This window comes from Carex rostrata, chromosome 15 (genome assembly GCF_964058835.1).
Source record: "Carex rostrata chromosome 15, lpCarRost1.2, whole genome shotgun sequence".
Lineage (NCBI taxonomy): Eukaryota > Viridiplantae > Streptophyta > Magnoliopsida > Poales > Cyperaceae > Carex > Carex rostrata.
The window spans coordinates 9,585,067-9,611,057 of record NC_135932.1 but is presented as its reverse complement, the minus strand read 5'-3'; the positions used below and the strand labels follow the sequence as shown (position 1 = coordinate 9,611,057).

Here is a 25,991-nt window from a genome sequence, read left to right as displayed (position 1 = left end):
CGGACGAGCTTTTTTTTACGGGTTAATGGACCTAAATTGAGCTCCGATTCGAAAGTTCTAGGTTTTTCTTTCTTCGCTCCTTCTCTAGGGTTTACCGGCTTTCCTCTCTCTCTCTCTCTCTCTCGCTTTCTCCACTCGCGCTTTGAGATCCTGTGATTTAAAATTGTTTCTCTCTTTTTATTGTCGATCTCATTACTCATTGTATCAAGTTCGATAAGAGCAAGATGGGGTTTCAGATGCAACCGTACGGGATCCAATCGATGCTCAAAGAGGGGCACAAACACCTTTCTGGACTTGACGAGGCTGTTGTGAAGAACATTGATGCATGTAAGGAGCTTAGTGCGATTACTCGCACTTCTCTTGGACCTAATGGTGAGTATGAACTTAAAAGAGTTCCCTCTTATAATGTTTGATTCTGATGCGGTGGTTTGGATGATGCTAACATTTCGTTTCATGATCAAGCGCGTAGTTCGTTTTTTTAATTTTATTGAACGGTAGATCATCATTTTCTAGCTTTCTTCTAGTTAGTGAAAAACACACTACAGAAAGGGAATCAATGCACAACTTGAGTGTATGTGTTAATTAGACATTTCGGCAACAATGTACATATTGTATTTTTTTTTTTTTAAATGCGTACAAAACCTTTCCTGCATTGCCTCAAACTTCTTTGAGAAGCCCAAGTTTTGGGAAATAAAACAGTTACTAATGCATATCAGTAAAGTTAAGGTTATGGTTCCTAGACCTGAGATCGAATTGCCAATATTGTCAATGAGACATTTACATTTTGCTCTCCACACACCTTTACACTCAGCCAGCCTACTGTTTCATTCTCCCAACAGAAGAATAGCCTAACAATGGTCATTAACAGAAGAATAACCTAGCAATTGTTATATGATTTTTGACAGTGACCTCTATGTACTATAACATTTTCATAATGACTGTATTTTGTCACATCGAGAACATTGTCAGAGAATGGACAATTTTGGAAGTTCTTCTCATAAATGTCATGACATGTAGGGATGAATAAGATGGTGATAAACCACCTTGACAAGCTCTTTGTGACCAATGATGCTGCCACAATAGTAAACGAACTAGAGGTGCAACACCCGGCTGCTAAAATCTTGGTTTTAGCCAGCAAAGCTCAGCAGGAGGAGATTGGTGATGGTGCCAATCTCACTATATCTTTTGCCGGTGAACTACTTGAGAAGGCCGAGGAGCTTATTCGGATGGGTCTCCATCCAAGTGAGATTATTAGTGGCTACAACAAATCCATCAATAAGGTGCTCTACATTTGTATACAAATTTTTCTGAGAATTCTTTTCGGAACATTTTTGCTAATACTTGCTTTTGAGTTTTTATCAAGGAACTTTGTTGACCATTTTGTGAGCTTACTGTGAGAGAGAAAATAAGTGGAAAAAAAATCTAAGCACTTGAGCCATGCTACCTTAAAGATAGTTCTCAAGCCTTTATAGTTTTATATGGTGGAAAATAAAGGGAAAGATTGCCTTCCATTTGCTTCTTTCCCTGTTGTTCAGTTTCAATATTATCCTTTGAAATAATTAAATTATATGACACTGTTGTACTGTACTGCACCATATCTTATCACGGTATGGATGTTGAACAGGTACTGCAATTGTACTGTACTGACACGCTCAGTCTTGTATGGCCGACTTCTTACCCCTGTATTTAATTGTCTTTCCTGAAATTGAGCAGGCAATTGAAGTCTTAGATGAGTTGGTGGAGAAGGGATCTGAGTCAATGGATGTCAAAAACAAAGATGAAGTTGTCTTGCGCATGAGAGCTGCTGTTGCGAGCAAGCAGTTTGGTCAAGAGGATCTTTTATGCCCTCTTATTGCTGATGTATGGCACCCCAATATTAAAACTGCTGTCATTTCTTATATTTAGACAAATTAAGCGTAATGAACTCAAATTGTCTTTTATACAATGATACAACATAAAAATCTTACATTACCATGTAGTATAATGAAACATCACCTTTAGATTCTTCTTATTGATTCGCAACAGTATCCAAACTACCTCTTATTCTCCTTAATTTTGGCATTTTTTGACAAAAATTAGTCTTTAGGTACTTGTATGAATCATTTTTTTTCTGCTTAATTTTTCTATCATACACTAAATAGCCCCTTTTATTTTTGTTGAATTGCGGGCTGACCTGCTATTTCATTTACCAGGCATGTATACAAGTTTGCCCAAAAAATCCTGCAAACTTTAATGTTGATAATGTACGGGTTGCAAAGCTGCTTGGTGGTGGTTTGCACAATTCCACAGTGGTTCGTGGTATGGTTTTGAAAAATGATGCTGTTGGTAGCATCAAGAGGGCTGAAAAGACAAAGGTAATGTAATATTTGTACCCTTATTTTTATTTGTTTAATGAGGGTGTACTTGGTGTATTTCATTTGTTTACATTTTATAAAAGCTAAAGCTCTATATTGAAAAATATGATTATTACACTAATTCTTGATTACTTGATAGCATGGGACCAGTTCCTTTGTACTATTCTTAAAATAGTATATTTTGTACATGACTAATTCTTGAATGCTTGGAACCATTTGCTTTTCTTAAAATTTAAGCATGTTTACACCTTTTGATCTGTTTCTAGGTGTTGTTAGATATATTACACTATTGTTATTGAAACATCTCATGTTTAACAGTAGTTAGTAGTCATCTGTCTTTGACTCATTATTCGTTACATGGATTCACATGCCTCGCTAGCATGAATAATTTTGAATTCTTATTTTTTATTAGGTTGCTGTGTTTGTTGGAGGTGTCGATACATCAGCAACTGAAACAAAGGGAACGGTTCTTATTCACTCTGCTGAGCAGCTAGAGAACTATGCCAAGACTGAGGAAGCGAAAGTAGAGGAGCTCATTAAAGCAGTTGCTGATTCTGGTGCCAAGGTGATTGTCAGTGGAGCTGCGGTTGGTGATATGGCATTGCATTTCTGTGAGCGTTACAAGTGAGGCTTTATTATTGGTGTTAATTTGATGTTCATGCTTAAAATGAGGTTCTTGATTTTTGTGCATCTTCTTTAACAGTCTAAACTAAACAAATAGGATTCTTAATCTTTACATTCAAGGTGGTATGTAGAAAGTTGAATTATAGCATATAGGAAGGAAATAAGCACATGGAGCTCAATTCCAAGCAAGCAGAATCAATAAAAGCCAGATAGGACTCTAGTAGAGTGATCTTGTATATTTTATGAAAGTACATTTCGACTAAAGGTGCAGACGTGAAGATATTTTGAAGATATTACATTTATGATTAGTCATAACCATGGTCGATCAGACAAACTGGCTTTTAAGTTCTCTATTTGCATTTTTTCATTGAGATACTGCTATTCCAATTATGAAGTTAAAACCCCGGCTTTGTTCTGGTGGATGAATTTTGTTTAAATGTGTTATATTTGCAGACTCATGGTTTTGAAGATTAGCTCAAAATTCGAATTGAGGAGATTTTGCCGCACAACCGGTGCTGTAGCTCTGGTAATAAGCCTCACGTGTAATACCTTTCCCCTTTGTTAAGTGTTAATATTTTTTTAACATGAATTGAAATTGAAACAGCTGAAGCTCAGTCAACCAAATCCTGATGAATTGGGCTATGCTGATTCTGTTTCAGTTGAAGAAATAGGCGGTGCCCGTGTAAGATAATTTTTTTTAATTGTTGTTTAATAGAAAAATTCTGAGCTATGTTATTTCTTTTCTTTTCGTTTGTATTTACATTTTTATTATTTTGTCAGGTTACTGTTGTAAAGAATGAAGAAGGTGGGAACTCCGTCGCAACAGTGGTTTTGCGAGGTAGCACCGACAGTATATTGGATGATCTCGAGAGAGCAGTTGATGATGGTGTCAATACATACAAGGTCTTTTTCTGCTTCCTGAGTTTTGCTCTCATTGATGTCCTTTTTTTCTACCTGTTTGCTTTTGTTTTGTTTCTTTTTTTGTGTCATTGAATATTTCTTCTAATATGTCATTTTTCTTCTTCTTTTTATCAGGCTATGTGCCGGGACAGCCGCATAGTTCCTGGTGCTGCTGCCACTGAAATTGAATTGGCGAAGAGGCTGAAGGAGTTCTCACTGAAGGAGACTGGGTATGTGATCTCTTTGTTAGCTCGGATATATAATTGAAGGGCAAAATTCTTTTTATTGCAAAATATAATGTGGTTGTCCTCCATATCTCAAACTATTAACAGATTTAAAACACATTATTGCCTACTAACGCATTATTATTGTTCGCGTACATAAATATAATTGTAATGTATTTAAGTGGAGAAATCTATGTGGTTGTCCTCACTTTTCTTTATGTTTCATTTTTCTTTATTCTTGTTTCAGATTGGACCAGTATGCTATTGCAAAATTCTCAGAAAGCTTCGAAATGATCCCAAGAACCCTAGCTGAAAATGCGGGGCTCAATGCCATGGAAATAATTTCGTCATTATATGCTGAGCATGCTGCTGACAGAGCTAAAGTTGGAATTGACTTGGAGAATGGGGTTTGCAATGATGTTGCAGAATTGAAAATCTGGGACCTCTATGTCACCAAGTGAGTACTGTATTCCGAGTTAATGTTAAGTTATTTTGTTTTGTTCCCCAAAGAGAACTGTGAAGAAAACATAACATGCTAGATAAAAAGCAAGGACAGTCTCCCTACCTCTTTATATTGTTGTTACAATTATGATAATATCATCCAAAAGTTGGGAGGAATGTAATGTCATACGATTTTGTTTAAAGTTTGAACATTGAACATTGAAGTTGTATCCCTACCACAAGATATTATGATTAAAGTGAAATTTTTTATTTTGTTCCATTGAATAGATACTTTGCTCTCAAATATGCTGCTGATGCTGCATGCACTGTACTGCGTGTTGACCAGGTCAGAAATTTTCCTCTTGGATGGAAATGGCATTTTTGTTGATATACACATTATTTTCTTTTATTTTGATGTTGTTAATATTCTGTGATGCAGATTATAATGGCAAAGCCAGCTGGTGGCCCAAGGAGAGGAGATCGTCCTGCTGGTGCTGGCATGGATGAGGATTAGTTTTCCCACAGGTCGTGTTGCATTTTCGTGTTGTTGAGGGGGGGTTGAATTTATGTAGTAGTGCATCTTGGGTTTTTGTTTTGAAATTTTGTCGGTATCTGAGCTGACTTGTGTTTTCTTGATACTTGATGTATTATGAGAATTTTATTTAATCTAAGTTTGTGGTAGCCTTAGCATTTTCTGTAATGCAGTTAGCCTATTGTGTGTATACGTAATAGGACAAGGGAAGTTGTTATCCACTTCCCCACCAGGAGCTTAGTGCTGAGATTAGGAGGTTTGTTGTTCAAAATTTTGAATTAAGCATGATTTGGATTGGTATTGCTGTGCTGTATGAGAAGTCTTCAGGAAAGTACGAGAATTTGTGTACAGCACCACGAGTTCTTCAAAATGCAGTTGACGCTTAATATTTTTTATATGTGAACTGAATGAATTATCCTTTTTCTTGTTGAAGTAAATATCGCAGATGCTTATCTGAAAATGCAGAGCTTGATATTGGAGTAGGTACAACATCCTTTTAGATTAATGAAGCAACAAGTTGCATAGCATCGCAAAATAACGAAGAAAACTAAAAGAACTTGTAGCTCGTAGTTCATGTTAGATTGGATTGAAAATTCTTGTAACTAGCGTGCATGATTCTGGCACAACTCGTTATTAGTGAGTTCAAACTTTATCTGGTTCGATTTGGGTTTGTTTTGTTTCTTTGCTTCTTGTAAGAAAAATATGAAGTTTGTGGATATTTCTATGCTTATTATGGAGTTGTTAAGTAACAAGAGATTAAAATTAAAGAATTAAGAGGGTGTTCGGCATGTTGGGTAGGATTAAAAAAGTTAAAAAAGTGAATGCTTAGCTTTCTTAAGAAGTCATATAGAATGACTCCTTGGAACTTTGAGCAAGCTTAAAAATGTAGGCAAAATGAGGGTTAAGAAAGTGGTTTTAAGTTTTACAAAGAAACAAGCGTTTGGCAAGTTTTAACATTCCTTAGTATTCTAAGGAGCTCTAAGGAACCTTAAGGAGGGTATGCTAAACACTACCGTAGGTAGTGTTCGGCAACCATGTGAAGCTTAAATTTTAAATTGCACTAAGAAGCACCCGTTCGGCAATAAAGTTAAAAGTAACTTTTTTAAGAAAGCTTTAAGCTTGGAAAAATGCTTTAAGTAACGTGAATCGATGACTTAAAAACTTGAGCAAGGTTAATAAAGGTAGGCAAAAGGTGCACTAAGGAGATGGTATTAAGCTTGATAAAGGAGTACTCGTTCGGTGAGCTTAAGACACCTTAGAGCACTAAGGTTGTCGAACACTACCACAATAAGAGCTTAAGGAGCGTTAGCGTACTGATCTTCGATAATTTTAATCCGTTGGTAAAAGTTAAGGAAACTAAAGGAAATGTTAGAGGTATCTTAAGGTATAGACAGAGGATTAAGATCTGAGCAAATATTTGCTCAAGGAGGTGATCTTAATCCGCGCTAAGAAACTATTGTTCAATAAGATTAAATGGCTAAGGAAACTAAAGCGGATTAAGCTTTAAGGAGCTTAATCTCTTGGGTCATGTTTGATTGTGAAGTGGTGGATTAAATCCTCTATTCATCCAAACAAGAAGTATATTTGACGGAGAAAGATGGAGTAAATTCAAAGTTACTTCACTTCGAGAGTAGTTTACACCATATGTGAATCCCTCAATTAATAAAACAACATGTTACAATTTTCCCTTTTTTTGAACTTATTTTATCGAGCTCCAACCAAATATAATTATTTTAATCTAATTAGCACAGAATTACTCATATTTAAACTCATATAAAGCGCTTGGTTTGAATGCAGTAAGGTTGAACAGCCCCGTAAAATATGTTTACTCAAAGAATCTCAAGTTAGACATTGAGACTAATTAACCAGTAGCTTTTTACTGAAAATTGGAAACTGACCAACCAGTGGTCTAGCTTTTCACCAGGAAAAACAGCTTAATAAAAAAATTCTACTTAATTAGAAGTATTCCACATGCTAAACAACTACTAAAGAAAACCAAATCACCGTCAATCAACACAATATTGACCTTTTCTCTTTTAACAAGGCCCACAACCAAATACAAATTTTAATCTACATTAACTGAGAGCTACATTTTTGGTACCAAGTTTTCATGTCGGTACCAAACCACCAGGTACAACATAGCTGTCATCCTCAAACGACACCCACAGAATGACGACTGCAATAAAGAACATAATCACACTTAACGCAAAACCAAACAATCCTTTCGAACTTTTTCTCCGTTTCACATCGTTGACAACTGTCACATTCTCTGCAATACTGTTTTCTCCCTTGTCAGAATCACCAGACACTTGCTGTGCATTTTTTTCAGTGACATCATTGGTAGAAAACACGGATTCATTTCCATCTAGGTCATCTTCAGATTCTTTGCTGCTAGTTATTACTGAATTTTCAGACTCCTTTCTCTCTTCAGCTTTGCCATCCAAGTTCCCGGATTGAATATCTCCATTTGAAGCTATGTTTGTACTTGCACAATTCGGGCTTGTTTCGCTGGAAGTCTGGAGCGAATGAAACAGCTTCCTAGGAGTCGAATATATCTTGATTTCATCCATCTCATTCCATGCCTGCCTCTGGCATAAATAGGATTTTATCAATTATGAGTTAGAGCTCCATTCAATTGAAAACAGGAAAGAAAGCAATCTGGAAAACTACAAAGGAACATACAGTTCCAGATCGATTCAGCATTTGATATTGTAATGGTTGACAAGGGTTCCAATGTAGCAGGACCATTTGGTACTCATACGGAACATGTCAGTACAACACCCCAAGTACCAGGGTGGAGGCTTAGTAAAGAATTAAAAATCATCACCAATGCTGGTTAAGATCTAATGAACTTTAGTTAGGGTATTTAATCAAAAATATTATATACACTTACATAAACAAATCATAGAAGCTATTTTAAAACAAGAAAGACAATAAAATGCACCTGAGGGCTAGGGGTATTCTCAACCACTGCACTGCTTTTTGGGCAAATCATTGTAAAACCAGAGAAAGATGTTGTCTGATCCGTTTCACTTTGCATCAAGTCTTTATTCCTGAATTTCTCATTTTCACCAGGGACATTTGATAAGCATCCCCTGAGAAACAATCCATCCTTTAGGGACACATCTACACTACTATTCTCACTACTGTTCTCTATACTCCATAACCTCCTACTGCTCCTCTTGTTATACCCAAAATTCGTAGAACACTGACCGACTGATGAAATGGGTGAATCAAATGATCCATCGTACTTTATAGAAGATTCCACAACTTGAGACTCAGGAGAGGTGAACTCACTAACCTTTTTGACCGGACCTGTTAAAATTGGGCTCCTAGATGGGCTCTTGTTTTTGCCCTTGAAGCTTGCATTTGAAATCGGGCTCAAACCAACTTCATGCCTCGACCCTTTCTGGCCCGAGATACTTTTAGCAGTCTGGGATGCCTCAAAGGCTGCGCCACGAACAAATGGCATGCGGTCATTCTGACACCGCTCCATAATTTCAACTACTTTTTCAAGCTCAGATTGTATGCTTCTAGGATCAACAAACTTCATCAAAAAGTTTATCATTTGAATCGCCGACAACCTCTTCTGTGAACTTCTATTGGATTCATCTTCCAGGATCCGCAGCCCAGACCGAACCAGAGACCGGGCATAGGCTTCTGCTGTCAACCCGTTATGCTTCACCAAAGCCATCACCAGACCCATGTGGGCATTTGACTGAGTTGATTTTTCATGCAAAGCACCAGCAACTTTCAAGCACACCTCATTGACCATCTCACTGGAGGCAAACTTCCAATTATTCGATTCAATAAGAGCTTTCAGGCACAGCGCAGATCCCGATGCACTGCTCTCTTGTGGGCCCATCAGAGAATCACACAAGGGCTTGCAAAGTGAGCCTATGATCCTTGTTTTTTCCTCATCAGGTGTGGATGAGTCCATACCATACCGGGCAACTGCTGGTACTACTTTTGAGCAAGCTTGGTGGAGAGGGAAGGAACCTCCACTAGAGGAGAGAGTGCACATGATGGTACACATGATGTTCTCAATTTGTGGAACTATGTTCTTGCCATGGACACGAGCAAGTACCTCGTAAAGGGAGATGGTGAACTCACCTGAAGGGGTGGTTGTTGGGACCTGCTTGTCAGAGACCTCAGCAAGGAATTGGGGTATGTTATTGGTGTCAAGGTGTTTGGCATATGATGTTAGGGCTTTCATGGCTGACTGACGGCTGTCAGTATCCTTGTCAAGATTAGCAAGCTCTTGACGGAGCAAGGGGCTGAGACTCCGGCCCATCAGGGTTTCCTTTTGAAGTGAAGTTTCAAGATCTGAAAAAGAATGGCCAACATTCAAATATGAAAAGGATTGCTGGTGAAAAGGATTACAAAAGGCACTACTCACAAGAAAACCCAAAAAAAAAAAATTCGGCAGATACTTTATAGAAAGATTTCTGGTAAATGCAATATCATAAATGGTACCAGCTTGTAACAGCCAGTGTTCCAGAAAAGGACTAATTTTGGTTTTCTTTTTCCTTTTCAGCCTGTAGCATGGATGTTTCACATTTACTCTCTGCTTCCTTTGGAAGGGTGCTAATTAGTAATTATCCTAAGGTAGTTTTTATGTTCAGAAACATGAAATCGAGAAAAAATGAAGCTGCTCATAAAAAAGATTAAGAGCAAACCAGAAATTGTTTCAAGATTTTGGTGCATAAGTGGGAATTGCTTGGATTAATTAATTCCTGTGTGAAATTCAGTATCCACCAAGCAAGACTAAAGGCCTGGAACACAATAATAAAGCTCCTATCTTTAAATCTCTGTTAATTTATTTTTCCTATCAAGACCTGAGGCTGAACACGCTCAAATTAACAGAATGAAATCAGGAAGAAATAGAAAAATACAGTAATGGAGCTAATCTTGTACAAATTTAAACTAAAACTAGGGTTATGTTATGTTAGTTATTCACTAAAGCTGAAAATCAAGAATAAAATTGGGGAGATCTCTTGAGAAAACACACCTCAAGATTCAGCCGTGGAGAGCTTAGAACTAACTATCGCCAGAGCAAGAACACAAGAAATCTAAATAAGGTAACAAGAGCATCTGAGCATGGAGCTGCTGCTTGCTTTTATTTTTCTTTCAAGTTACTTACAGAGATCTGGAGATGGGTTTTTGAAAGTTCTCAGAAGACATGCTCCATCTTCTGTTATTCAAACTTAATAAAGAGTATCTAGAATGTAACTTTGAACCGTCAGATATAAATCGAACGGTGTACGAGTAGATAACACAGTCTGTTATGTTCGAAGAATAGCAGAAGAAAAGAACTCATTCCCTGTTAGGGTTTTTGAAAACTGCGAGGCGTTAGTCTTCTTCGCACAAAAGACAATAGCTTCGATCTATTGTGACGTTCCTACATCTAAATTCGTGTTGTCGACAAACTGACTTTGAGGGTCCACACTTCATAGGAGATTCTCTTTGGAATACTTGATTGGAGCGTACTTGTCAGTGACTTGCAACACATAAAGGTGTATTGGAAGGGTTCACAAAAGATTCTCTTTGGAATATTTGATTGGAGCGTACTTGGGACTTTGGGAGGGAGACTATTCTGAGTGAAAATTCAAAATTTGGGTAATGCAAATTACCGCCTCTTTGCTCTTTGGATTTCCATTTTTTTTTACTTTCTGAACCCGGATTTTACTATGTAGCAAAAATGTCTTTATTTCTGAAAAATAATGAAACATTTTACTGTTTAAAATTTTACAATTTAGACGTAGATGTTCAAAGGCTTACTGTTGGAATATATACATGCAGATCTTAGACATAATTTTACAAAATTTTGGAAAGAATATTATTTTATTTTAAAATATTTATTTAAGTATTTTATAATTCCAAAATATTTAAAACAAGATCTAAAACGTATGTAGAGTCATGTCATGTGTGATAGTTTTTGTTAAAATTTGATTTTTATTTAATAAGAAATAATTAAATAAAAATATTATGAGAATGACTGTCTTTCCATTTTTCCAATTCCTCCAATAACGTTTCCGTTTTTTTTTATTCCTACTAATAAAAAGTTCAAGTATTAAAACCACAAGTTCCATTTGGCCCCCTTTTGTATACAGTTAACAATAATAATACGTCTTCATAAATAAAAAATAATATTTAAAATAAATAATAAATAATATTCATAAACTAAATATTCAATTACATCAACACGTAAATAACTTCCTTAAATAACATGCATGTTTTTTTTTGACATATTTTCATACAAAAAAACTCATACAAAATGACAAATTATATGACTTAAATATAAAAATAGAAATAAATAAAAACATTATCAATTAATCTAAAAATATCTCAAGTGACATTTAAAAAATGAAACGTAATAAGAACCAATTAGAAAGATGATACAATATGTATTTGACAAGTACACGTCTAAATAAATTTAAACTTCTACGGGTAGAAAAACGTTAAAAAGATATATAGATCAAAAGAAGACAAACTATTTATTTGGAGAACTGATATTCAATCCAAATTTCAACTTTTGATTACAATCGTTGTCAAATCAGAACATCTATACACTTAATATGAGAATGAAGATATATGAGTACAACAACTAAATATACATTATGTAATATTTATATTATGCATTTGAAGATGCCCGAAATATTACGAAATGAAATGTTTTTAGTCTGGGTGAGTTCATAAATAGTATATTGATTTTCACAAATTTAACAATTAGTAAGACTAAAATTTAAATTTAAAATCCATCACTTCCGAGAATATATATAGACTCTTAATGCAACTGTTTATATAACATATTCATTATAAAAAAAAAAATTGTACAACTGTTACTTATAATTTTGATAATCTGAAATTAACAACTCTTAATGCAACATTAAAGAATATATAAATTGCCTAAAATTTAACTATTAGATTATCAGCGTTAAATAACATGCCAGTTGGTGTTTTTTTCAATTTATTTATAAAAACACTATTATCAGTTAAATTTAAAATCCAACACTTACAAGAATATATATGCTATTCATATAAAAAAAATATACAATTAATTGTACAAGTAACTTGAAATTTCGGTAATTTAAAATTAACTATTCCAAATGCACCATTCAATAATATTAAAATTGCATAAAATTTAACTATAGATTATCGATTTAAAATAACATACCTGTAAATTTGTTTTAAAATTATACTTTAATTTAATTTTATAAAAAAAAAAACTATTATGACTATTGTCAACCCCAGCAAAAGAACATGTTCATAGTTGGTTTACCAAATCTGAGTATGCATCAACATTAATATATAAAAAAGAGTACGCCTACTGACCTTAATACAAAAATGACCAACTCAATATAGAGTATTTGACCAGACAAAAGAAAGGAAAATGCAACAGAACAAAATCTCCAAGATGTACTGACCAGCTTAATTTCACAACTATTTCCTACTTGAGCCTTATCAGCGACTCCAAACTTCATAAAAAATAGCAAAACACAAACAAAAATGCTCCTCCCAGCTTACTTCAACTGTTCAACACAACACAATTATGACGCCCTAGTTAGGCCTTGGGGTGGCCCACTCAACTCTAAGAATGAGATTATCATAACCATAACCATTAAGCTTGTTAATTGCCCGCTCAGCATCCTCCCGATGAACAAAGTTGACAAATCCGAATCCCCTGCTCATCCCTGTCTTTTGATCAATTGCCACGTAGACACGGCTCACAGGACCGAAAGTCCTGAACAACTCAAGAAGATCAGGCTCACGGGTGTCCTCTGACAGATTGGTCACACGGACTGAGTTCTCATCGTTCCTGCGGCGACTCATCTCTGTGCCAGTCCTCTCAGCACCGCCACGCAAGCTTGGAGGCACATAAGAAGTACTCTTGCCCGCACTAGGAGCTGCACTCGGGCCATCGGCAGTTGAGGGACGATCAACAAACGTTTCAGCTGGTTGTGCTAGGTCCTTGTAGGGGCATTTGGAGGTCCAGTGATCACCCTTCTTGCCGCAGGTACGGCATACCATGAGAACAGCGCCTGGTTGAACTCCACCCAGCCCATCTGATATGGTTGCTTCTTCCTTTGTCCCTGCAAAATTCAAGTACAGAATTCAATTTTAAAAACTCACTGTGGTTGCTTCTCTGATAAGCTAAGATCCAGAAGCACTAAATAATTAGGTTCACAAAAGAACAAGCTTGTTGAGCTTGAACTAAACATACAATAGGAGTTACAGGGTTGCATGAAATGTCTGCCTGTTTTACTCGCACAAAATCTACACAGAAACCGCTTTCAAGAATGAAGATAGGCACTTCAGTGCTTGCAATCTTCAAGTACTCTACAAGTACACTTTTAAGAAATACTCCCAAGTCTATATGCTAAATTATCTCCTATCAAGAAAGCTATAATAAAAAGTTTTTAAAGTGATTCATCCTTTATAAAGAAAAAATTATTAAAGCGGAATTACAATTCTAAAATGAAAGTCATTCTAAGAATTTTTTATATCTCAACGAAATAAAATATAAAATACCATACTCATTCTTTTTTCCAAATCAGAAAGAAATGTTTAATTTACCAAACATAATATTTTGTATTGAAAATTCTTGAGCTTTTTTTTAAAAAAAGAAAATTTGTATTTTTATATTTATAAAAAAAATATGTTACTATATTTTTGTAGTAACAAGGAAGAAAAGAGAGAGGTATTTAACACAAAATTGTACAAACTGCCCCACATCTGAAAAAGTTCAAACAAAATACCCTCCCACTAAATTTCTTGAAAAATGCATTTATGGGACCCACCCATGTCAAAATTTCCCCTCAGTTTACTTCCATCATGAGCTTCTTTCCTTATCATTTCTTCGCCCCCCAAACTTTTACTCTGTTTGTCGTTTTTAAAAACCTTCATCGCTTTTACTTGAAAACTATACTGGTGTCAGCTCTTCATACTTGTTCTATTTAAATCACGTGAATCAATTCAATTCCCATTGGGGTAGACTTAAGTTTGTCCTTTATGAAATCAATTTTATGTTTATCGATTCTTAAATGTCGACTGGTACATGAACATAGGAACATCTAACAAACATCAAAATTATTTGGGGTTCGCATGTCATTGTTTATCATCATGATCATCATTCTTGTTTCACCTTAATGTGCCTGAAAGATTCAATCCAAATGATGCAATTATGCAACTAAATCAAAAGAAGAAAATGAAGACATAAAGATCAAAGGGACAGCTGACAAGGAAAGAACAACAAAATTGCAAATTAACCCCCGCTGTTTCATTATTTTAAGATTTGACAGATTCAAAAGAAGATAGGTGAAAATCATGGAGTGCTTATAAGTTATAAGTTTAAGATTACCCATCTTTATATGTCAAGTAATTAAAGCATTCTCATTTCAATATATCAAAGTAGTATCTGACAATGAGTTCATGTAAAACTTACGGATTGATCCCTACTCTTTTTATTAGTACACTCTAGTAAAGTAATTGGGAGAACTTGGATCGTAAGTTGTAACAATTAGCTAAAATTGATACCACCTTGCAAATCAACACCCTTAGCCCTGATTTATAAGATCTATTGAGCACCTGATTGTGAGTTATAATAATTAGTTAAAATTGATAACCATAAAAGATCCAAACCTGGGGCTCGGGGCCTCTCGAGAAGAATCTCCTCAGTGGAAACCATGGTGAGCCTACTCCCCATATCCTCTTGCAGCGCATCGCCAAACTTGGCCCAGTTGCGGCGTTCCCTCGCCTTTTTACTAACCCTAGATTTTCCAAGCTTGCGCACGCGAGTCGTGGTGGTGACCTTGACCTTGTTCCCGTCGTCATCAAATCGGTACTCGATTATCTTCTTGATCCCGTTCTCGTCGGGGCCCTCCACGACACGAGGCGGGAGGAGGAAGTCGAGATCGCCTCCGTCGTCCTCATCGAGCTCTCCCCACCGTAGTTTCGCCGCCTGAGGCCGCATCGAATCAATCGCCGCCATTAGGTTTTCTTGTGCTTTTCTTTTCGGGAGGATTTCTTTATCCTTCTCTTCTCTGTTTATTTTTTCTTTTCTTTTTTCTCTTTGGGCGATTACAGGCTCTCTCCTTTATTTCTCCTTTGTAACCGACTTTGATCTGAGCTCTGATGAAAGATCGTATTGGGCCCATTTCGGCCTGTTTTATTTCTTCTTTGTAACCGACTTTGATCTGGGCTCTGATAAAAGATTGTATTCGCTCCGTTTTGGGCCTACAGGCTACAAGTGAGAAACTGAGGCCTGTTTTATTTCTCCTTTGTAACCGACTTTGATCTGGGCTCTGATGAAAGATCGTATTTGCTCCGTTTTGGGCCTACAGGTTACAAGTGAGAAGCTGAGGCCTGTTTTATTTGGGTCGGAGATGAACTCGCATGGGATTCTAAAAGACAGCAGGGTCGCTCTAGTGAGCCTGAGCAAATTCTATAATTTGTTTGGTTACTTTGAAAAACAAATTATGGTGCGTGATTTACGGGTTTTGCCACTAAATTTGCCTCACTTCCTGTTCTCCGTTTTTTCATTAAATACCCTAAAAAAAAATTAATGAATCTGCCCTAAGTTTTCAAATATTTGAAAAAATACACTAACCGTTCCATTATAGAGCGGACCACTTCCGTACCTGATTGCTATAAATTTTTTTTTAGAGAGATATTTAGCATGTATAGAATGAATATTTTACATAAATACACTAACAGTGATTTAGTCTCACTGCTTTTGTGATTATATTTTTCCTTTTCTTTCTCTCTTTTTGGATACTCATATTCTTTGATATTGTAAATAAAATATATATGTGTGAAACTAGAGCTGAACCTTAGATATTATATAGAACCTATGTATGTATAAAAAAAAAATATAATCCTATTCTCTTTCATAAAATATTGACAATTTTATTTTATTTTTAAGCCATTTTGTGTCAATATTCATAAATCATACAAAATAGTATAAAATTTCAAAAATAGTAAAAATTGATGTTCTACAAGTTCGTTATATAATCAATTACTAAGCTACTTAGATCGAAGTTTCAGTTTATACATTGGGTGACTTATCGTTATTTTTCATAAACTTCAATTGCAGTTTTGATGCCTTAAATGATTTTTTATTTTATTCTGAGTGTGCGGGACATTTTTTAAGATAAATCTTATCCATCTTTCCTCCTCCTAAGCTTTCTAAAAGGTCATTGAACATTCAAAACGGAGTTTCCTACATAAAGTTATAGTCAATCAAAGTTCGGTCAAAGTTAATCCCCTCTCAGTTTGAGCTATTTTAGACAGATCCATTCGAATTTCAAATTGAATGTACATGACACATTTAGCTTTCAAATAACTCAGGTAGTATTTATTTATTTACTTATTCTTAATAGATTTTGGATTCATATTACATCATATTTATTGTGAGACTAATATAGGCCAAAATTAAACAATAAGAGTATCCAAAAAGAGATAAAAAAAATATAGAAATCGTAGAAGCACTGAGACCGAAATCATCCTAAACAATCTCTCTAAAAAAAATCACAGCTAAGCGCCCCACAATGGGGCGGTCAGGTATAGAAGCAAACCGCTCCATAGTGAGACAGTCAGGTTTTTTTCAAAATATTTGAAAACCGAGGGCAATCTGAGTAATTTCTTTTTTTTTGGGGTATTACTAAAAAATCGGTCTTGATCTTGCTATTAATAAATTTCTCTTGCCAATGAATTTGTCTTGTGTTCACAAGGAATCAATGCAGATTTAAAAGGATTGACAATTTTGTCTCGCAAGATATCACCACCCATTCTTTTTGGTTGCCTATTTTGAATCGTTTAACGATGAAAATTTAAACTTTTGAGGATATATTTGGATGTGAGTTAATATAGTTAGAATTATAGTTCTCAGATTCGCTTTTTATTTACAAATAATTCATGAATAAAATATTTTTTTGACGTTTTCGAACCGAACAATAAATAAAATGCGAAAAAACGTATTTTACGAATTATTTGCGAATAAAATATTTTTTTACAAATTATTAGTGATAAAACGCGAACGGGTCTTAACTTAAAGAAGCCATAATATCGATTTAAGGAAACTTAACAACAACAAATTTCTTTATTGAAATGCTGTAACAAATTTCGAATAATAGAAAACGGATCAAAATCTGCTATTATTTTCAGCAGAATAATGTAATCCTGCTATTTCTTTTTCTCTCTATCTCTCTTTAAAGAGGAGGAGAGAGAAAGAGGATAGCAGGAAATTTGAATAACAACATATTTCATTTCATAGAAAACAATGGTCCTTTTGGGGCCAATTTTTTTAAAAGAATATATTCTTGATGCGACTGAGCAACTCTATGCTATTTGTATCCGGCTTTGATGCCAGTCTCGGTCCCAAATCTCAACTCCTCTAGTGATGGGTTTTGAAATGGTTTAGTGGAATTAGAAACAATTTTGTAAGAGGAGAGATAGAGATTGCTCTGATACCACTTGACGACAGTGCGTCCCAAACTCTACTCCGCGTGTACAGGTTTTGTTTGGTTTAGTGAGATATTGAAAAAATTAGGAAGAAAATCAAGACAAGAAGAGAGAAGATAAGAAAATATTTAATATATTATCAAAAGCTCGAAGAAGAAGATGACATGTCATCTCTTCTTATAATACATCCATCACATAATAAATTATATAGAAAAATTAAAAGTCAAACTTATAAACTAACACAACATAATGAACTTAGAAATTCTAACCAACTCTTAGAAACTAATATAATTAAAATGATATAGAAAATATAGATAGTCAAACCTAAAAAATAGTAACACAATAAAGTCTTATAGAAAACACAACATAATTTAATATTGCAATTATTTATCACAGGAAATGATAAACTAGTGGGACCCGTGAGACCCCTTATTGAGACTTGTGTCTACCCATTCAAAAATATTGAAGAATAATTAACCCATATTGAGTCCGAGTTTGAATTCGAGTCCAGATTTGAGTCCAAGCCAGAATTTTGGTTTTCATCAGGCTTCCTGTCTCACAATATCTACAAATATGTCTAACAAAATATATATAAGATAAACTTTGAATATTTATTGGCTATTTTCAAGATATTTGACTAAAATCATTTTCTTAAACGATATACATAAAACAAACAAATTTTTTTTTTTGATATATCGGCTAATTCAAATAAAATATTTTTATAAACAAGTATATTTTGTTTTCCAATTAAATGGCTAATAAAATACAAATTAAGGGTCAATGAAGCTAACTAAAGCTAAATAAACCAAATAGAAGCTTGAAAATAGGATTGTCACAACTAAAAAAAGTTGGGGTGTTCTTTCATTTTATTTTTCAGGGAAAATAATAAATATTGATGATCTGTCAACATTAAATAGCTGACAGGTATGGTAAAAATCTAATTCTGAACTTATCCTCGTTGCTTCCGTATATGATTTCACATTTTTAAAAGAAAAAAAAAGGAAGAATAAGATAAATATATAATTTTGGTTAATTCTACTCTACACCAAAAATAGATTCATGTATAAGCAGACTATTGTTTATTTATGGAGAAAATTTTGCATATTCCTTTACACTGTTGACAGCTTACAATCTGAATTAGTTAATATACGGCAGTCTGCAATTTCATCCTCTAGTTGTATTAGTAAATTTTTCTTTTGTCTATCTCTGATAAAAATTCTGACTACGTTTCGGTTTATTATAGTCCATCCTTGATGATCCATCCATCGATACTTTTGCATGTGCCTTCTAATTTATTTTTATTATAGATATATTCTTGGCTATTTAATAAATTAGGTATTTCAAATTTTACTAAAACTGAAAGATATTATTATCTATCAAACAATTCCTCTTGACAAAATGTTAAATAACATTGGTTGCATAAAAAATATAACACTAACCCATTTAAAAAATAGATGATGCATCTAAAATTTATTGTTTTGTTTGTTTAAATAGCATATAACACGTGAAAAATAGATGTACAATATAACAAGTCCATTACATTAAATAACAAATAACGATAATGTTGAAAAAAAAGAAAGATAAATTCTCAATTACTTGTATAAATTTTATAAGCGGTTAGAATATATATCAGTCTTCATTCAAAGAAAAACCGTGTTACACTGATATTTTGACTGTAGATCTTCTGTGGCCAAACCAAACCAAACCAAACCATGGAATGGAATGGAATCACCATAAACCCAAAACCCTATTTATGAAAAGATGATTCACGCGGGAGATGCTTTCTACTCTGGAGGGGCACAGGTTTTTCTCCAGGCACAATGCATCACCATCCAAGTAACCAAATGCAGTAACCGTCTCATTCAAAACAAAAGTGATCAGAGTACGGATTTTCTGTTTCTCCCGTCCCTTTCACTTCAAACTCCGTCATCTAGTAAACATATTAAAAAACCAGTTTTGGCTTCATGCAGGACATGAACAGTATATAATTCTACAGTCTTTGCGCTGCATGAAGCTAAAACTACCCTGTTAAATTATTTGGTCAGTGGGGTCCAGATGTCATATCATCAAGCGCAGAGTATGTGTCCATGTGAAGAAACAGAGGATCCGGGTTGACTCACTGGTCTTCTTCAATTAGTGCACCCACTAAAAACATGAACATTGGCTGTTCACCTTGCCAAGTTTGGGCTTGAGCAAAGTTTTCCTCTCTTAGGTTTCCCATGACCAAAATAGCAGCTTACAGCTGTACGGACCCACAAGTTCCTCCTGATAATTATATTCATTTTAGTGTTTTGGATTGAAATCGGACGGCTTTGCTGCTACCACGGCATACAACGTTAATTGTAGAGGATATGGTATGGTGTCTAGCTACCTAGTCTAACGTTGTACTTAACCTTTCGAGTCATAAATCAATTCGTAAGTCATAATCTGTTTATTATATTCTTTAGCAGCTTGATGGAAATGCTTTCTGCCACAACGTGTGTACCCAGATTGGAAACATTGAAATGACCTAATTTTAAAATGTATTTACATCAAAATCACACAAATATTCAGAATTTGTAACAATAAAATACATGGCAGATTAAATGCCAAAATAACAAATCAGTTCCTAAAGACATTCAAAATCACAATTCTTCATTGTTTCTCTCTCTCCCAGACCAGTTACCAGATAAACATAAGAGTTGGCCAAGAAGTAATTAATATCACCAGAAATAATACATGATAAATTAAGAAATGAATTATCACTATGCGTTATTTTTAACTAAAAATACATCGTCGTTTTATACGCGGCAAGAAATTCCAATAAATTTATACTTGTTAATTAGAGATATCACTCTAACTAATTTTAGAGCTGATCTTTGCTCTTCTGTTACAATTTTTTTTTGTCAAAGAATTGTAATTGTAATTGTAATTGTAATTGAATTAAATCAAGGCAGAAAAAGTTGATTAAAAGCTCAAATCAAATTTGCTAATCTAAGCCATTATTTTTTAGTCAAACTTCTTCAAATAGCTCATGTGGAAGCTTCGTGCTCAACACACTTTCATCAAATTTATCACCTTTGAATGTCACTTTTGAATTTGTTTTCTTCTTCCCCTTTTTAGGCACCTAAAATTAAACAATTTCTTACGTAATTTCTGCCATGTTGCATTTAACTTTCATTGAATCTATTTAAGACAAACATGCTCAAGTTGCAATTATGAAAAAAAAAAAATGTACCTATTTGACTACACTTTAAATAAAAGTTCTTCAGATTTAATTAAATCATATATAATACTAATCAATAAGTGTCACCTAATTTATATAAAAAATATATTACATAAGCTATGCATGATTAATCTAACTTTCAGCTAAAGTTTATATTCAAATGATAATTTAATATACTCTATAGATACCAAGCATTACAAATTTGCAATAGAACTCTAGTAGTTAAGATAAGTTGTACTGTACCTCAGGAGATTTTTAATTAATGTTGTTCCAAACCCAAACCAAAACCCAACCCAAAACCAGATTAGGCCTTTAAAAATAAAAATAAGGCCACTTGCTAGGGCCTGAAAATGCATGCAAAACATGCATGCATGGATATGTAGTATGACCCCGAATTCTCAGCCTCTGAGATATCTCATATTTTGCGTGATTTTCTGGAAAATCTCAACCGTTCAAAAATATTATGCACGAATCTTGAAGCAAAAATAATACTGGGTCCCGCGCTATCCCCGAATAGGCACCTGACACGTAGGTCACGCAAAATATGAGATATCTCAGGGGATGCTCTCCAGTCTCCCCCTCACTCTTCTATTTTTTTCCCTCAGTAGAGAGAGAGAGAGCCCCATTGTTATGTATGGAAAGAAAATATAGACAGGGATGAAGAGAGAGAAAGTGGAGTCGAGTCCCATTTATAAGTTTTGACGACGCCCCGTTGATGAATTTTAAGACCCTTTTGTTTTGTTTTGTTTTGTTTTGTCTTTCTCTCTCTTCTCTTCTATCTCCAGCTTTCTCTCCTCTCTTAAGCAAACGCTTCCTCTCCCCCCCACTTGAAATTCCACAAATACCCTCCCCTCTCTGTCTAGTACACTTGTAAAACCGCCGACTTCTACGAACACATCGCCTTCGCCTTTTTTCTTGGTAAATCTTCCCTTTTCTTCGAATTTCTGTGTTGGGTTTCTCTGTTTCAATCTTCATAAAAGTTAACAGGAGGTTTTAAGATGTATTAATCAATCGCTAGAAGAATAGAAAATGTCTCCTTTTCTTCTCTTTGATTTTGATCAAAGTGATTCGGTTCTTTTTGGGGGTTTTGGGTTTTCGGGTTCATTACTAGTGACGAAAAATCGACATGCATTTGTAGAGCTATTGTCGTAAGAGACTGTTTTGATCAACCTTTTTATACTAAAAATCTAATCTACTGTGTCAAATATCTGCAGTTTCATCTCAATTTTATTATTTTTTTAGATATTTTGTCGTCTCAATCTGTTGTTAACTTGTAAATTTGGTATATTCTCTGTTTTAATGCACCCGATATAAATTCTTATTTCTTTCTCTTTTACAAAAGATAATTATATTACTACTTGTGGGATTTTTGTCTCCAGATTTTGGGTTTTAGAAACAAAGATACATGGACTTTAAATTGCAGGAAAACTTGTTTATTTGTTTGATAATATTTTATAATCTAAGCAAAAATAGCTTATTTGTCATCTAAGCAAAAGTGTAAAACCTTTGTTTCTCTTTTGTAGGCTCCTTAATTAATTTCTAAAAAAAAAGCTGGTTGATATCCAGCTTTTACTGGTGTGTTACACAATGAAAGGAGTTGCATGTAACCACAATTACGAGGAACTCAAGGAGGATTACAAGGAACTCGGGGTGCTAGTAAACGGGATGCCGCAATCTCCCTCTGACAGCTCTATTCAAGAGACATCAAACTCGCCATTGCACAAAGTTGGCTTCCAAACTAATGAAAAACACTTACCCGCTTACAACTTACCGGACGAGGAGCATTTTGCAACTACATTTTCAGATCTGACCTTAACAGACTATAACGAGAGTAGTCCTTCTTGGAGGGACCGGGACCCCCCGTTGGATTCTTCTTTTGGGGCTAGTTATGACGGCACAAGTTATAACAGCTCTATACCCCATTATAGCCTTCCAGTTTATAACCTGTTAACAAAATCTGATTCTTCACAAAACACTCCAGTTTACACGTGTAATCTTCCAGTTAATTATGCCAACACAAGAAGGCTGGCTGAAGTGCCCGGTTCGGCAGATTTCTCAATTTTACAGCGGTACAATGCACGATACCGGCTAATGTACCAGTCCGATATGGCATTTCATGAAGAAGAGGCCAAGATGTACTCTAGCAATGACCACGTGGATTTTCAAAACATTCGCCAACCAGGACCCTCCAGTCATGAACTGTACCAGAGGAACACCCAGATGGAGACGAGTGCTGATTATCAGAGCATTTGCCGTAATGGGTACAACTCGGAATTGTTGAATGGTGAGGCATGTTGGGTCCAATATGGTGAGGCACGGAGGCATCCGGTGTTCAACCAAGCATTTAGCGAAAGGACTACACCAAGAACACATGGGCTGTATCCACAGAGGATCTCTGAGCTGGTGAAGGATCAAAACGGGCGTGTGTTTTTGCAAAATGTGATAAAGGAAGGGAAACCACTTGACGTAGAGAAGCTTTTTGGAGATATAATAGGCAATATTGTGTATTTCATGATTGACCCGAGTGGTAACTATAAGGTTCAAGAGTTGCTTGATATATGCAATGAAAATCACAAAGCTCGGATTGTTTATGAAATTACAAAGGTACCTGGCCAGCTATTGTTCATCTCCTGTGATATGCATGGGTATGTCTTTGTCGAATTTTCAAATTTAATGTTCAAATTCCAAAAAATTTATATTTTCCATAATAAAATGAAATATGTGCATGACTGTATACTTATATTACCTCTCAACAAAATGAAACCACCTTTAGCATAAGTCAGATTGGACATACATTGTTTTTGTCACATTTCTAGGTGTGTAAAGTGATATTTTTCACAATTTTTTGTGGAGGTATTCATTATTTTGAGGTTTCGTTGGGAACCAATATTTGTAAAAAATTTAATTTCATTTTCGGAAATTGTAGGACAAGAGCTGTACAAAAGGTGATCGAGTCGATTAAACGGATCCCCTTCCTTATTCCAAAAGTCATATCGTCATTAAACCCTGGCGTACTTGACCTCATGACGGATGCCAACGGTAGTCATGTCATACAGAGGTGTTTACAACACATGGATCCTGAGTGTACTATGGTGAGAATTAAGTATTGCATTAAGAAGTGGATTATTCTACTACATATTTATTATTTTTTACGCTACAAAGATGTAGATTTTGCTTTATTCCAAGAGTATTTTTCCAATTAATGTTGTTTAACTAATTGACATTTTTGGTTGGCTGATTCCAAGAGTATTGCTATATTAAAATCCTTTATATTGGTTATGTTGCAGTTCATTTTAAAAAAAGCACTAGCACACTGTTTTGACCTAGCCAAGAACCGGCAAGGCTGTTGTGTGCTCCAAAAGTGCATACAACACTCGACAGAGAACATAAAGTACGAATTGATAAACAAAATCACTGCCAATTCTCGTATCTTATCTGAAGATCCGTATGGGTAAGCTCTCTTTTCTGCCATATTACACATTATAAGTATGTCTGCTGTGTACTGTTCATGAATTGTTGACTTGGCTGCACTGTTGACTTCTCATAGTGTACCATTTAGTTCTTGTTTGAAATAAAAAAAAGGTTCCATTCAACAAACAAATTGTATTGTAAAATACGTTCTCTCAGTGATTAACAATATATATACTGTAAGAAAAGCACATCAATAAGCAGAGGAGGGATTACACGCATGCATGACCCTGATATTGTCTAATTTTTAAGCATATCCCTGCAAAAGTTGAGGAATCCGGCACAAACCCTTACAAAACATTAACTGCATGCTTTGCACTTCCCTTTCCTGTGTCTCCGGTGTATAAATGTAGAAGGAAAGAATATGGTTACCATGTTTTATGGGACCCATGAATTATTAGAAGGGCAATGCAAGATATTTGATGATGTAGCCTTTTCTGTTACTTTGAGGAAGAGAGCGATCTCTCGATTACATTTTTTAATACTGGAAATATGTACTTGGTGCAGGAATTACGTGATCCAATACATAATAGATCTGAAGATGCAAGCATTTACGAACCGCATAGTGAACCAGCTTGCCGGGCGGTTCGGGGCTCTTTCAATGCAAAAGTACAGCAGCAATGTGGTAGAGAAATGTCTCAAGCTTGCTGGTGAAGCCGAGCGCGGAATGATCATCAGTGAGCTGATTCTCAAACCTGATGCGCTTCTTGATATTTCTCTTGACGAATTTGGTAATTATGTAGTTCAGACGGCCATCTCCTCTTCTAAGGTACGTAATTGTAGTTCTCATTTCAGTAGTTGTATTCTAAGGTAATTTTTAATTCAGAACGGTTTGTTTTATTTGAAGGTAAACCAAATTCACAGGCAGGCTTCCGTTTTTTTACTTCTTTTGATCTTAGTTTTTCAATTTCTATCGTTGCTCTTAATGGGATGGTCGTGAGTGGTGGGTATAGTAGGTAATAACCAGGCCGTATTCTGGACTAACACCTTAACTATTTTTTTATGTTTTTTTGCATTTTGTTAACACTTTTTTTTTGACTGATACTAATTTATATTTGTTTTATTTTTTGAAGGGAATGATTCGTACAGCGCTGGTGGAGACCATTAGGGTTCATGCTCCTGCACTGCGTAACAGCAGCTTTGGGAGAAGGGTTCTGGCGAGAATCGGCATGAAGAATAAGTGAAGTGGAATTTCTCTTTGTATCATCTGGAGGTTTTGCACAAAGATGCAAATGTTGTTTGTACTTGTAGCAGCATTTACTTTTGAGGTTTATAGCAAAGTAAAATAAATGGTAAAGTTGTTTTGCTTTCTTGTATCAAGCATAGTTTTTTGGGTTTGGAGGCTGTAGTTGTGTGCCATTTATGTCTCGTATAGGTTGTACTGCTATCATGGTTAACAAGTTTGTACTGGTTGGCTTGGATATTATATAACTAAAGGTGTACATTCATATAATATATTGTAGTTTGTTGGATAATATTTTTATCATGCTTGCTTAATGTGTGGCTTTTGCTAACTTAATTCTATGATATATGATTTGGTTATAAGATGGTATTGAAATGCACAAACTATTTTCTAATTGCAAAACAGTAGAAACTTTTTTTTACCCCAATGAATGGAATTTTTTCTTATAAACCATAATTATATATATAATTTTTTTTTTTATAAAACCAACATGATTACTTTTTTTTTTATAAAAATCATAAGAACTGAAATGTCATTTCGGTCTGAATTTTTTTTTTTCGAGACCGAAATGGCAATTCGGTCCGAGATACTTTTACAA

General features: G+C 35.0%; 4 protein-coding genes across 4 annotated transcripts; 2 read left to right on the top strand and 2 right to left on the bottom strand.

The window, feature by feature from the left end:
* The first annotated feature begins 41 nt into the window (after positions 1 to 41).
* On the top strand, positions 42 to 5,373 carry LOC144566829 (TCP-1/cpn60 chaperonin family protein). Its single transcript, XM_078316858.1, has 12 exons — positions 42 to 372; positions 1,018 to 1,280; positions 1,714 to 1,860; positions 2,193 to 2,354; positions 2,767 to 2,978; positions 3,432 to 3,504; positions 3,583 to 3,660; positions 3,759 to 3,881; positions 4,014 to 4,108; positions 4,350 to 4,559; positions 4,832 to 4,889; positions 4,983 to 5,373. Exons 1-12 carry the CDS (start codon positions 225 to 227, stop codon positions 5,055 to 5,057), a joined length of 1,644 nt encoding a protein of 547 aa, XP_078172984.1. The 5' UTR covers positions 42 to 224; the 3' UTR covers positions 5,058 to 5,373.
* Positions 5,374 to 6,995: 1,622 nt separating this feature from the next.
* LOC144566916 (protein SINE1-like) lies at positions 6,996 to 9,400 on the bottom strand. Its single transcript, XM_078316959.1, has 2 exons — positions 8,020 to 9,400; positions 6,996 to 7,663 (listed from the first exon to the last, which is right to left on the bottom strand). The coding sequence occupies exons 1-2, from the start codon at positions 9,367 to 9,369 to the stop codon at positions 7,184 to 7,186; spliced, it is 1,830 nt and encodes a 609-aa protein (XP_078173085.1). The 5' UTR covers positions 9,370 to 9,400; the 3' UTR covers positions 6,996 to 7,183.
* A 2,945-nt stretch (positions 9,401 to 12,345) lies between these two features.
* Positions 12,346 to 15,148, bottom strand: EIF3G1 (eukaryotic translation initiation factor 3G1). Its single transcript, XM_078316292.1, has 2 exons — positions 14,718 to 15,148; positions 12,346 to 13,168 (listed from the first exon to the last, which is right to left on the bottom strand). Exons 1-2 carry the CDS (start codon positions 15,064 to 15,066, stop codon positions 12,636 to 12,638), a joined length of 882 nt encoding a protein of 293 aa, XP_078172418.1. The 5' UTR covers positions 15,067 to 15,148; the 3' UTR covers positions 12,346 to 12,635.
* A 7,090-nt stretch (positions 15,149 to 22,238) lies between these two features.
* LOC144566828 (pumilio homolog 12-like) lies at positions 22,239 to 25,574 on the top strand. Its single transcript, XM_078316857.1, has 5 exons — positions 22,239 to 23,387; positions 23,669 to 23,834; positions 24,030 to 24,193; positions 24,718 to 24,979; positions 25,284 to 25,574. Exons 1-5 carry the CDS (start codon positions 22,330 to 22,332, stop codon positions 25,392 to 25,394), a joined length of 1,761 nt encoding a protein of 586 aa, XP_078172983.1. The 5' UTR covers positions 22,239 to 22,329; the 3' UTR covers positions 25,395 to 25,574.
* The last annotated feature ends 417 nt before the right edge of the window (positions 25,575 to 25,991 follow it).

Coding starts and splice junctions, on each gene's coding strand:
- LOC144566829 (XM_078316858.1), top strand. CDS start 225: ATGGGGTTTCAGATGCAACCGTACGGGATCCAATCGATGCTCAAAGAG. Junction 3,505..3,582: donor CAACCGGTGCTGTAGCTCTG/GTAATAAGCCTC, acceptor AAATTGAAACAG/CTGAAGCTCAGTCAACCAAA. Junction 4,109..4,349: donor TTCTCACTGAAGGAGACTGG/GTATGTGATCTC, acceptor TTCTTGTTTCAG/ATTGGACCAGTATGCTATTG.
- LOC144566916 (XM_078316959.1), bottom strand. CDS start 9,369: ATGGGCCGGAGTCTCAGCCCCTTGCTCCGTCAAGAGCTTGCTAATCTT. Junction 7,664..8,019: donor AGAATACCCCTAGCCCTCAG/GTGCATTTTATT, acceptor TATTTATGCCAG/AGGCAGGCATGGAATGAGAT.
- EIF3G1 (XM_078316292.1), bottom strand. CDS start 15,066: ATGGCGGCGATTGATTCGATGCGGCCTCAGGCGGCGAAACTACGGTGG. Junction 13,169..14,717: donor CGAGAGGCCCCGAGCCCCAG/GTTTGGATCTTT, acceptor TGAATTTTGCAG/GGACAAAGGAAGAAGCAACC.
- LOC144566828 (XM_078316857.1), top strand. CDS start 22,330: ATGAAAGGAGTTGCATGTAACCACAATTACGAGGAACTCAAGGAGGAT. Junction 24,194..24,717: donor TTATCTGAAGATCCGTATGG/GTAAGCTCTCTT, acceptor TACTTGGTGCAG/GAATTACGTGATCCAATACA. Junction 24,980..25,283: donor CGGCCATCTCCTCTTCTAAG/GTACGTAATTGT, acceptor TATTTTTTGAAG/GGAATGATTCGTACAGCGCT.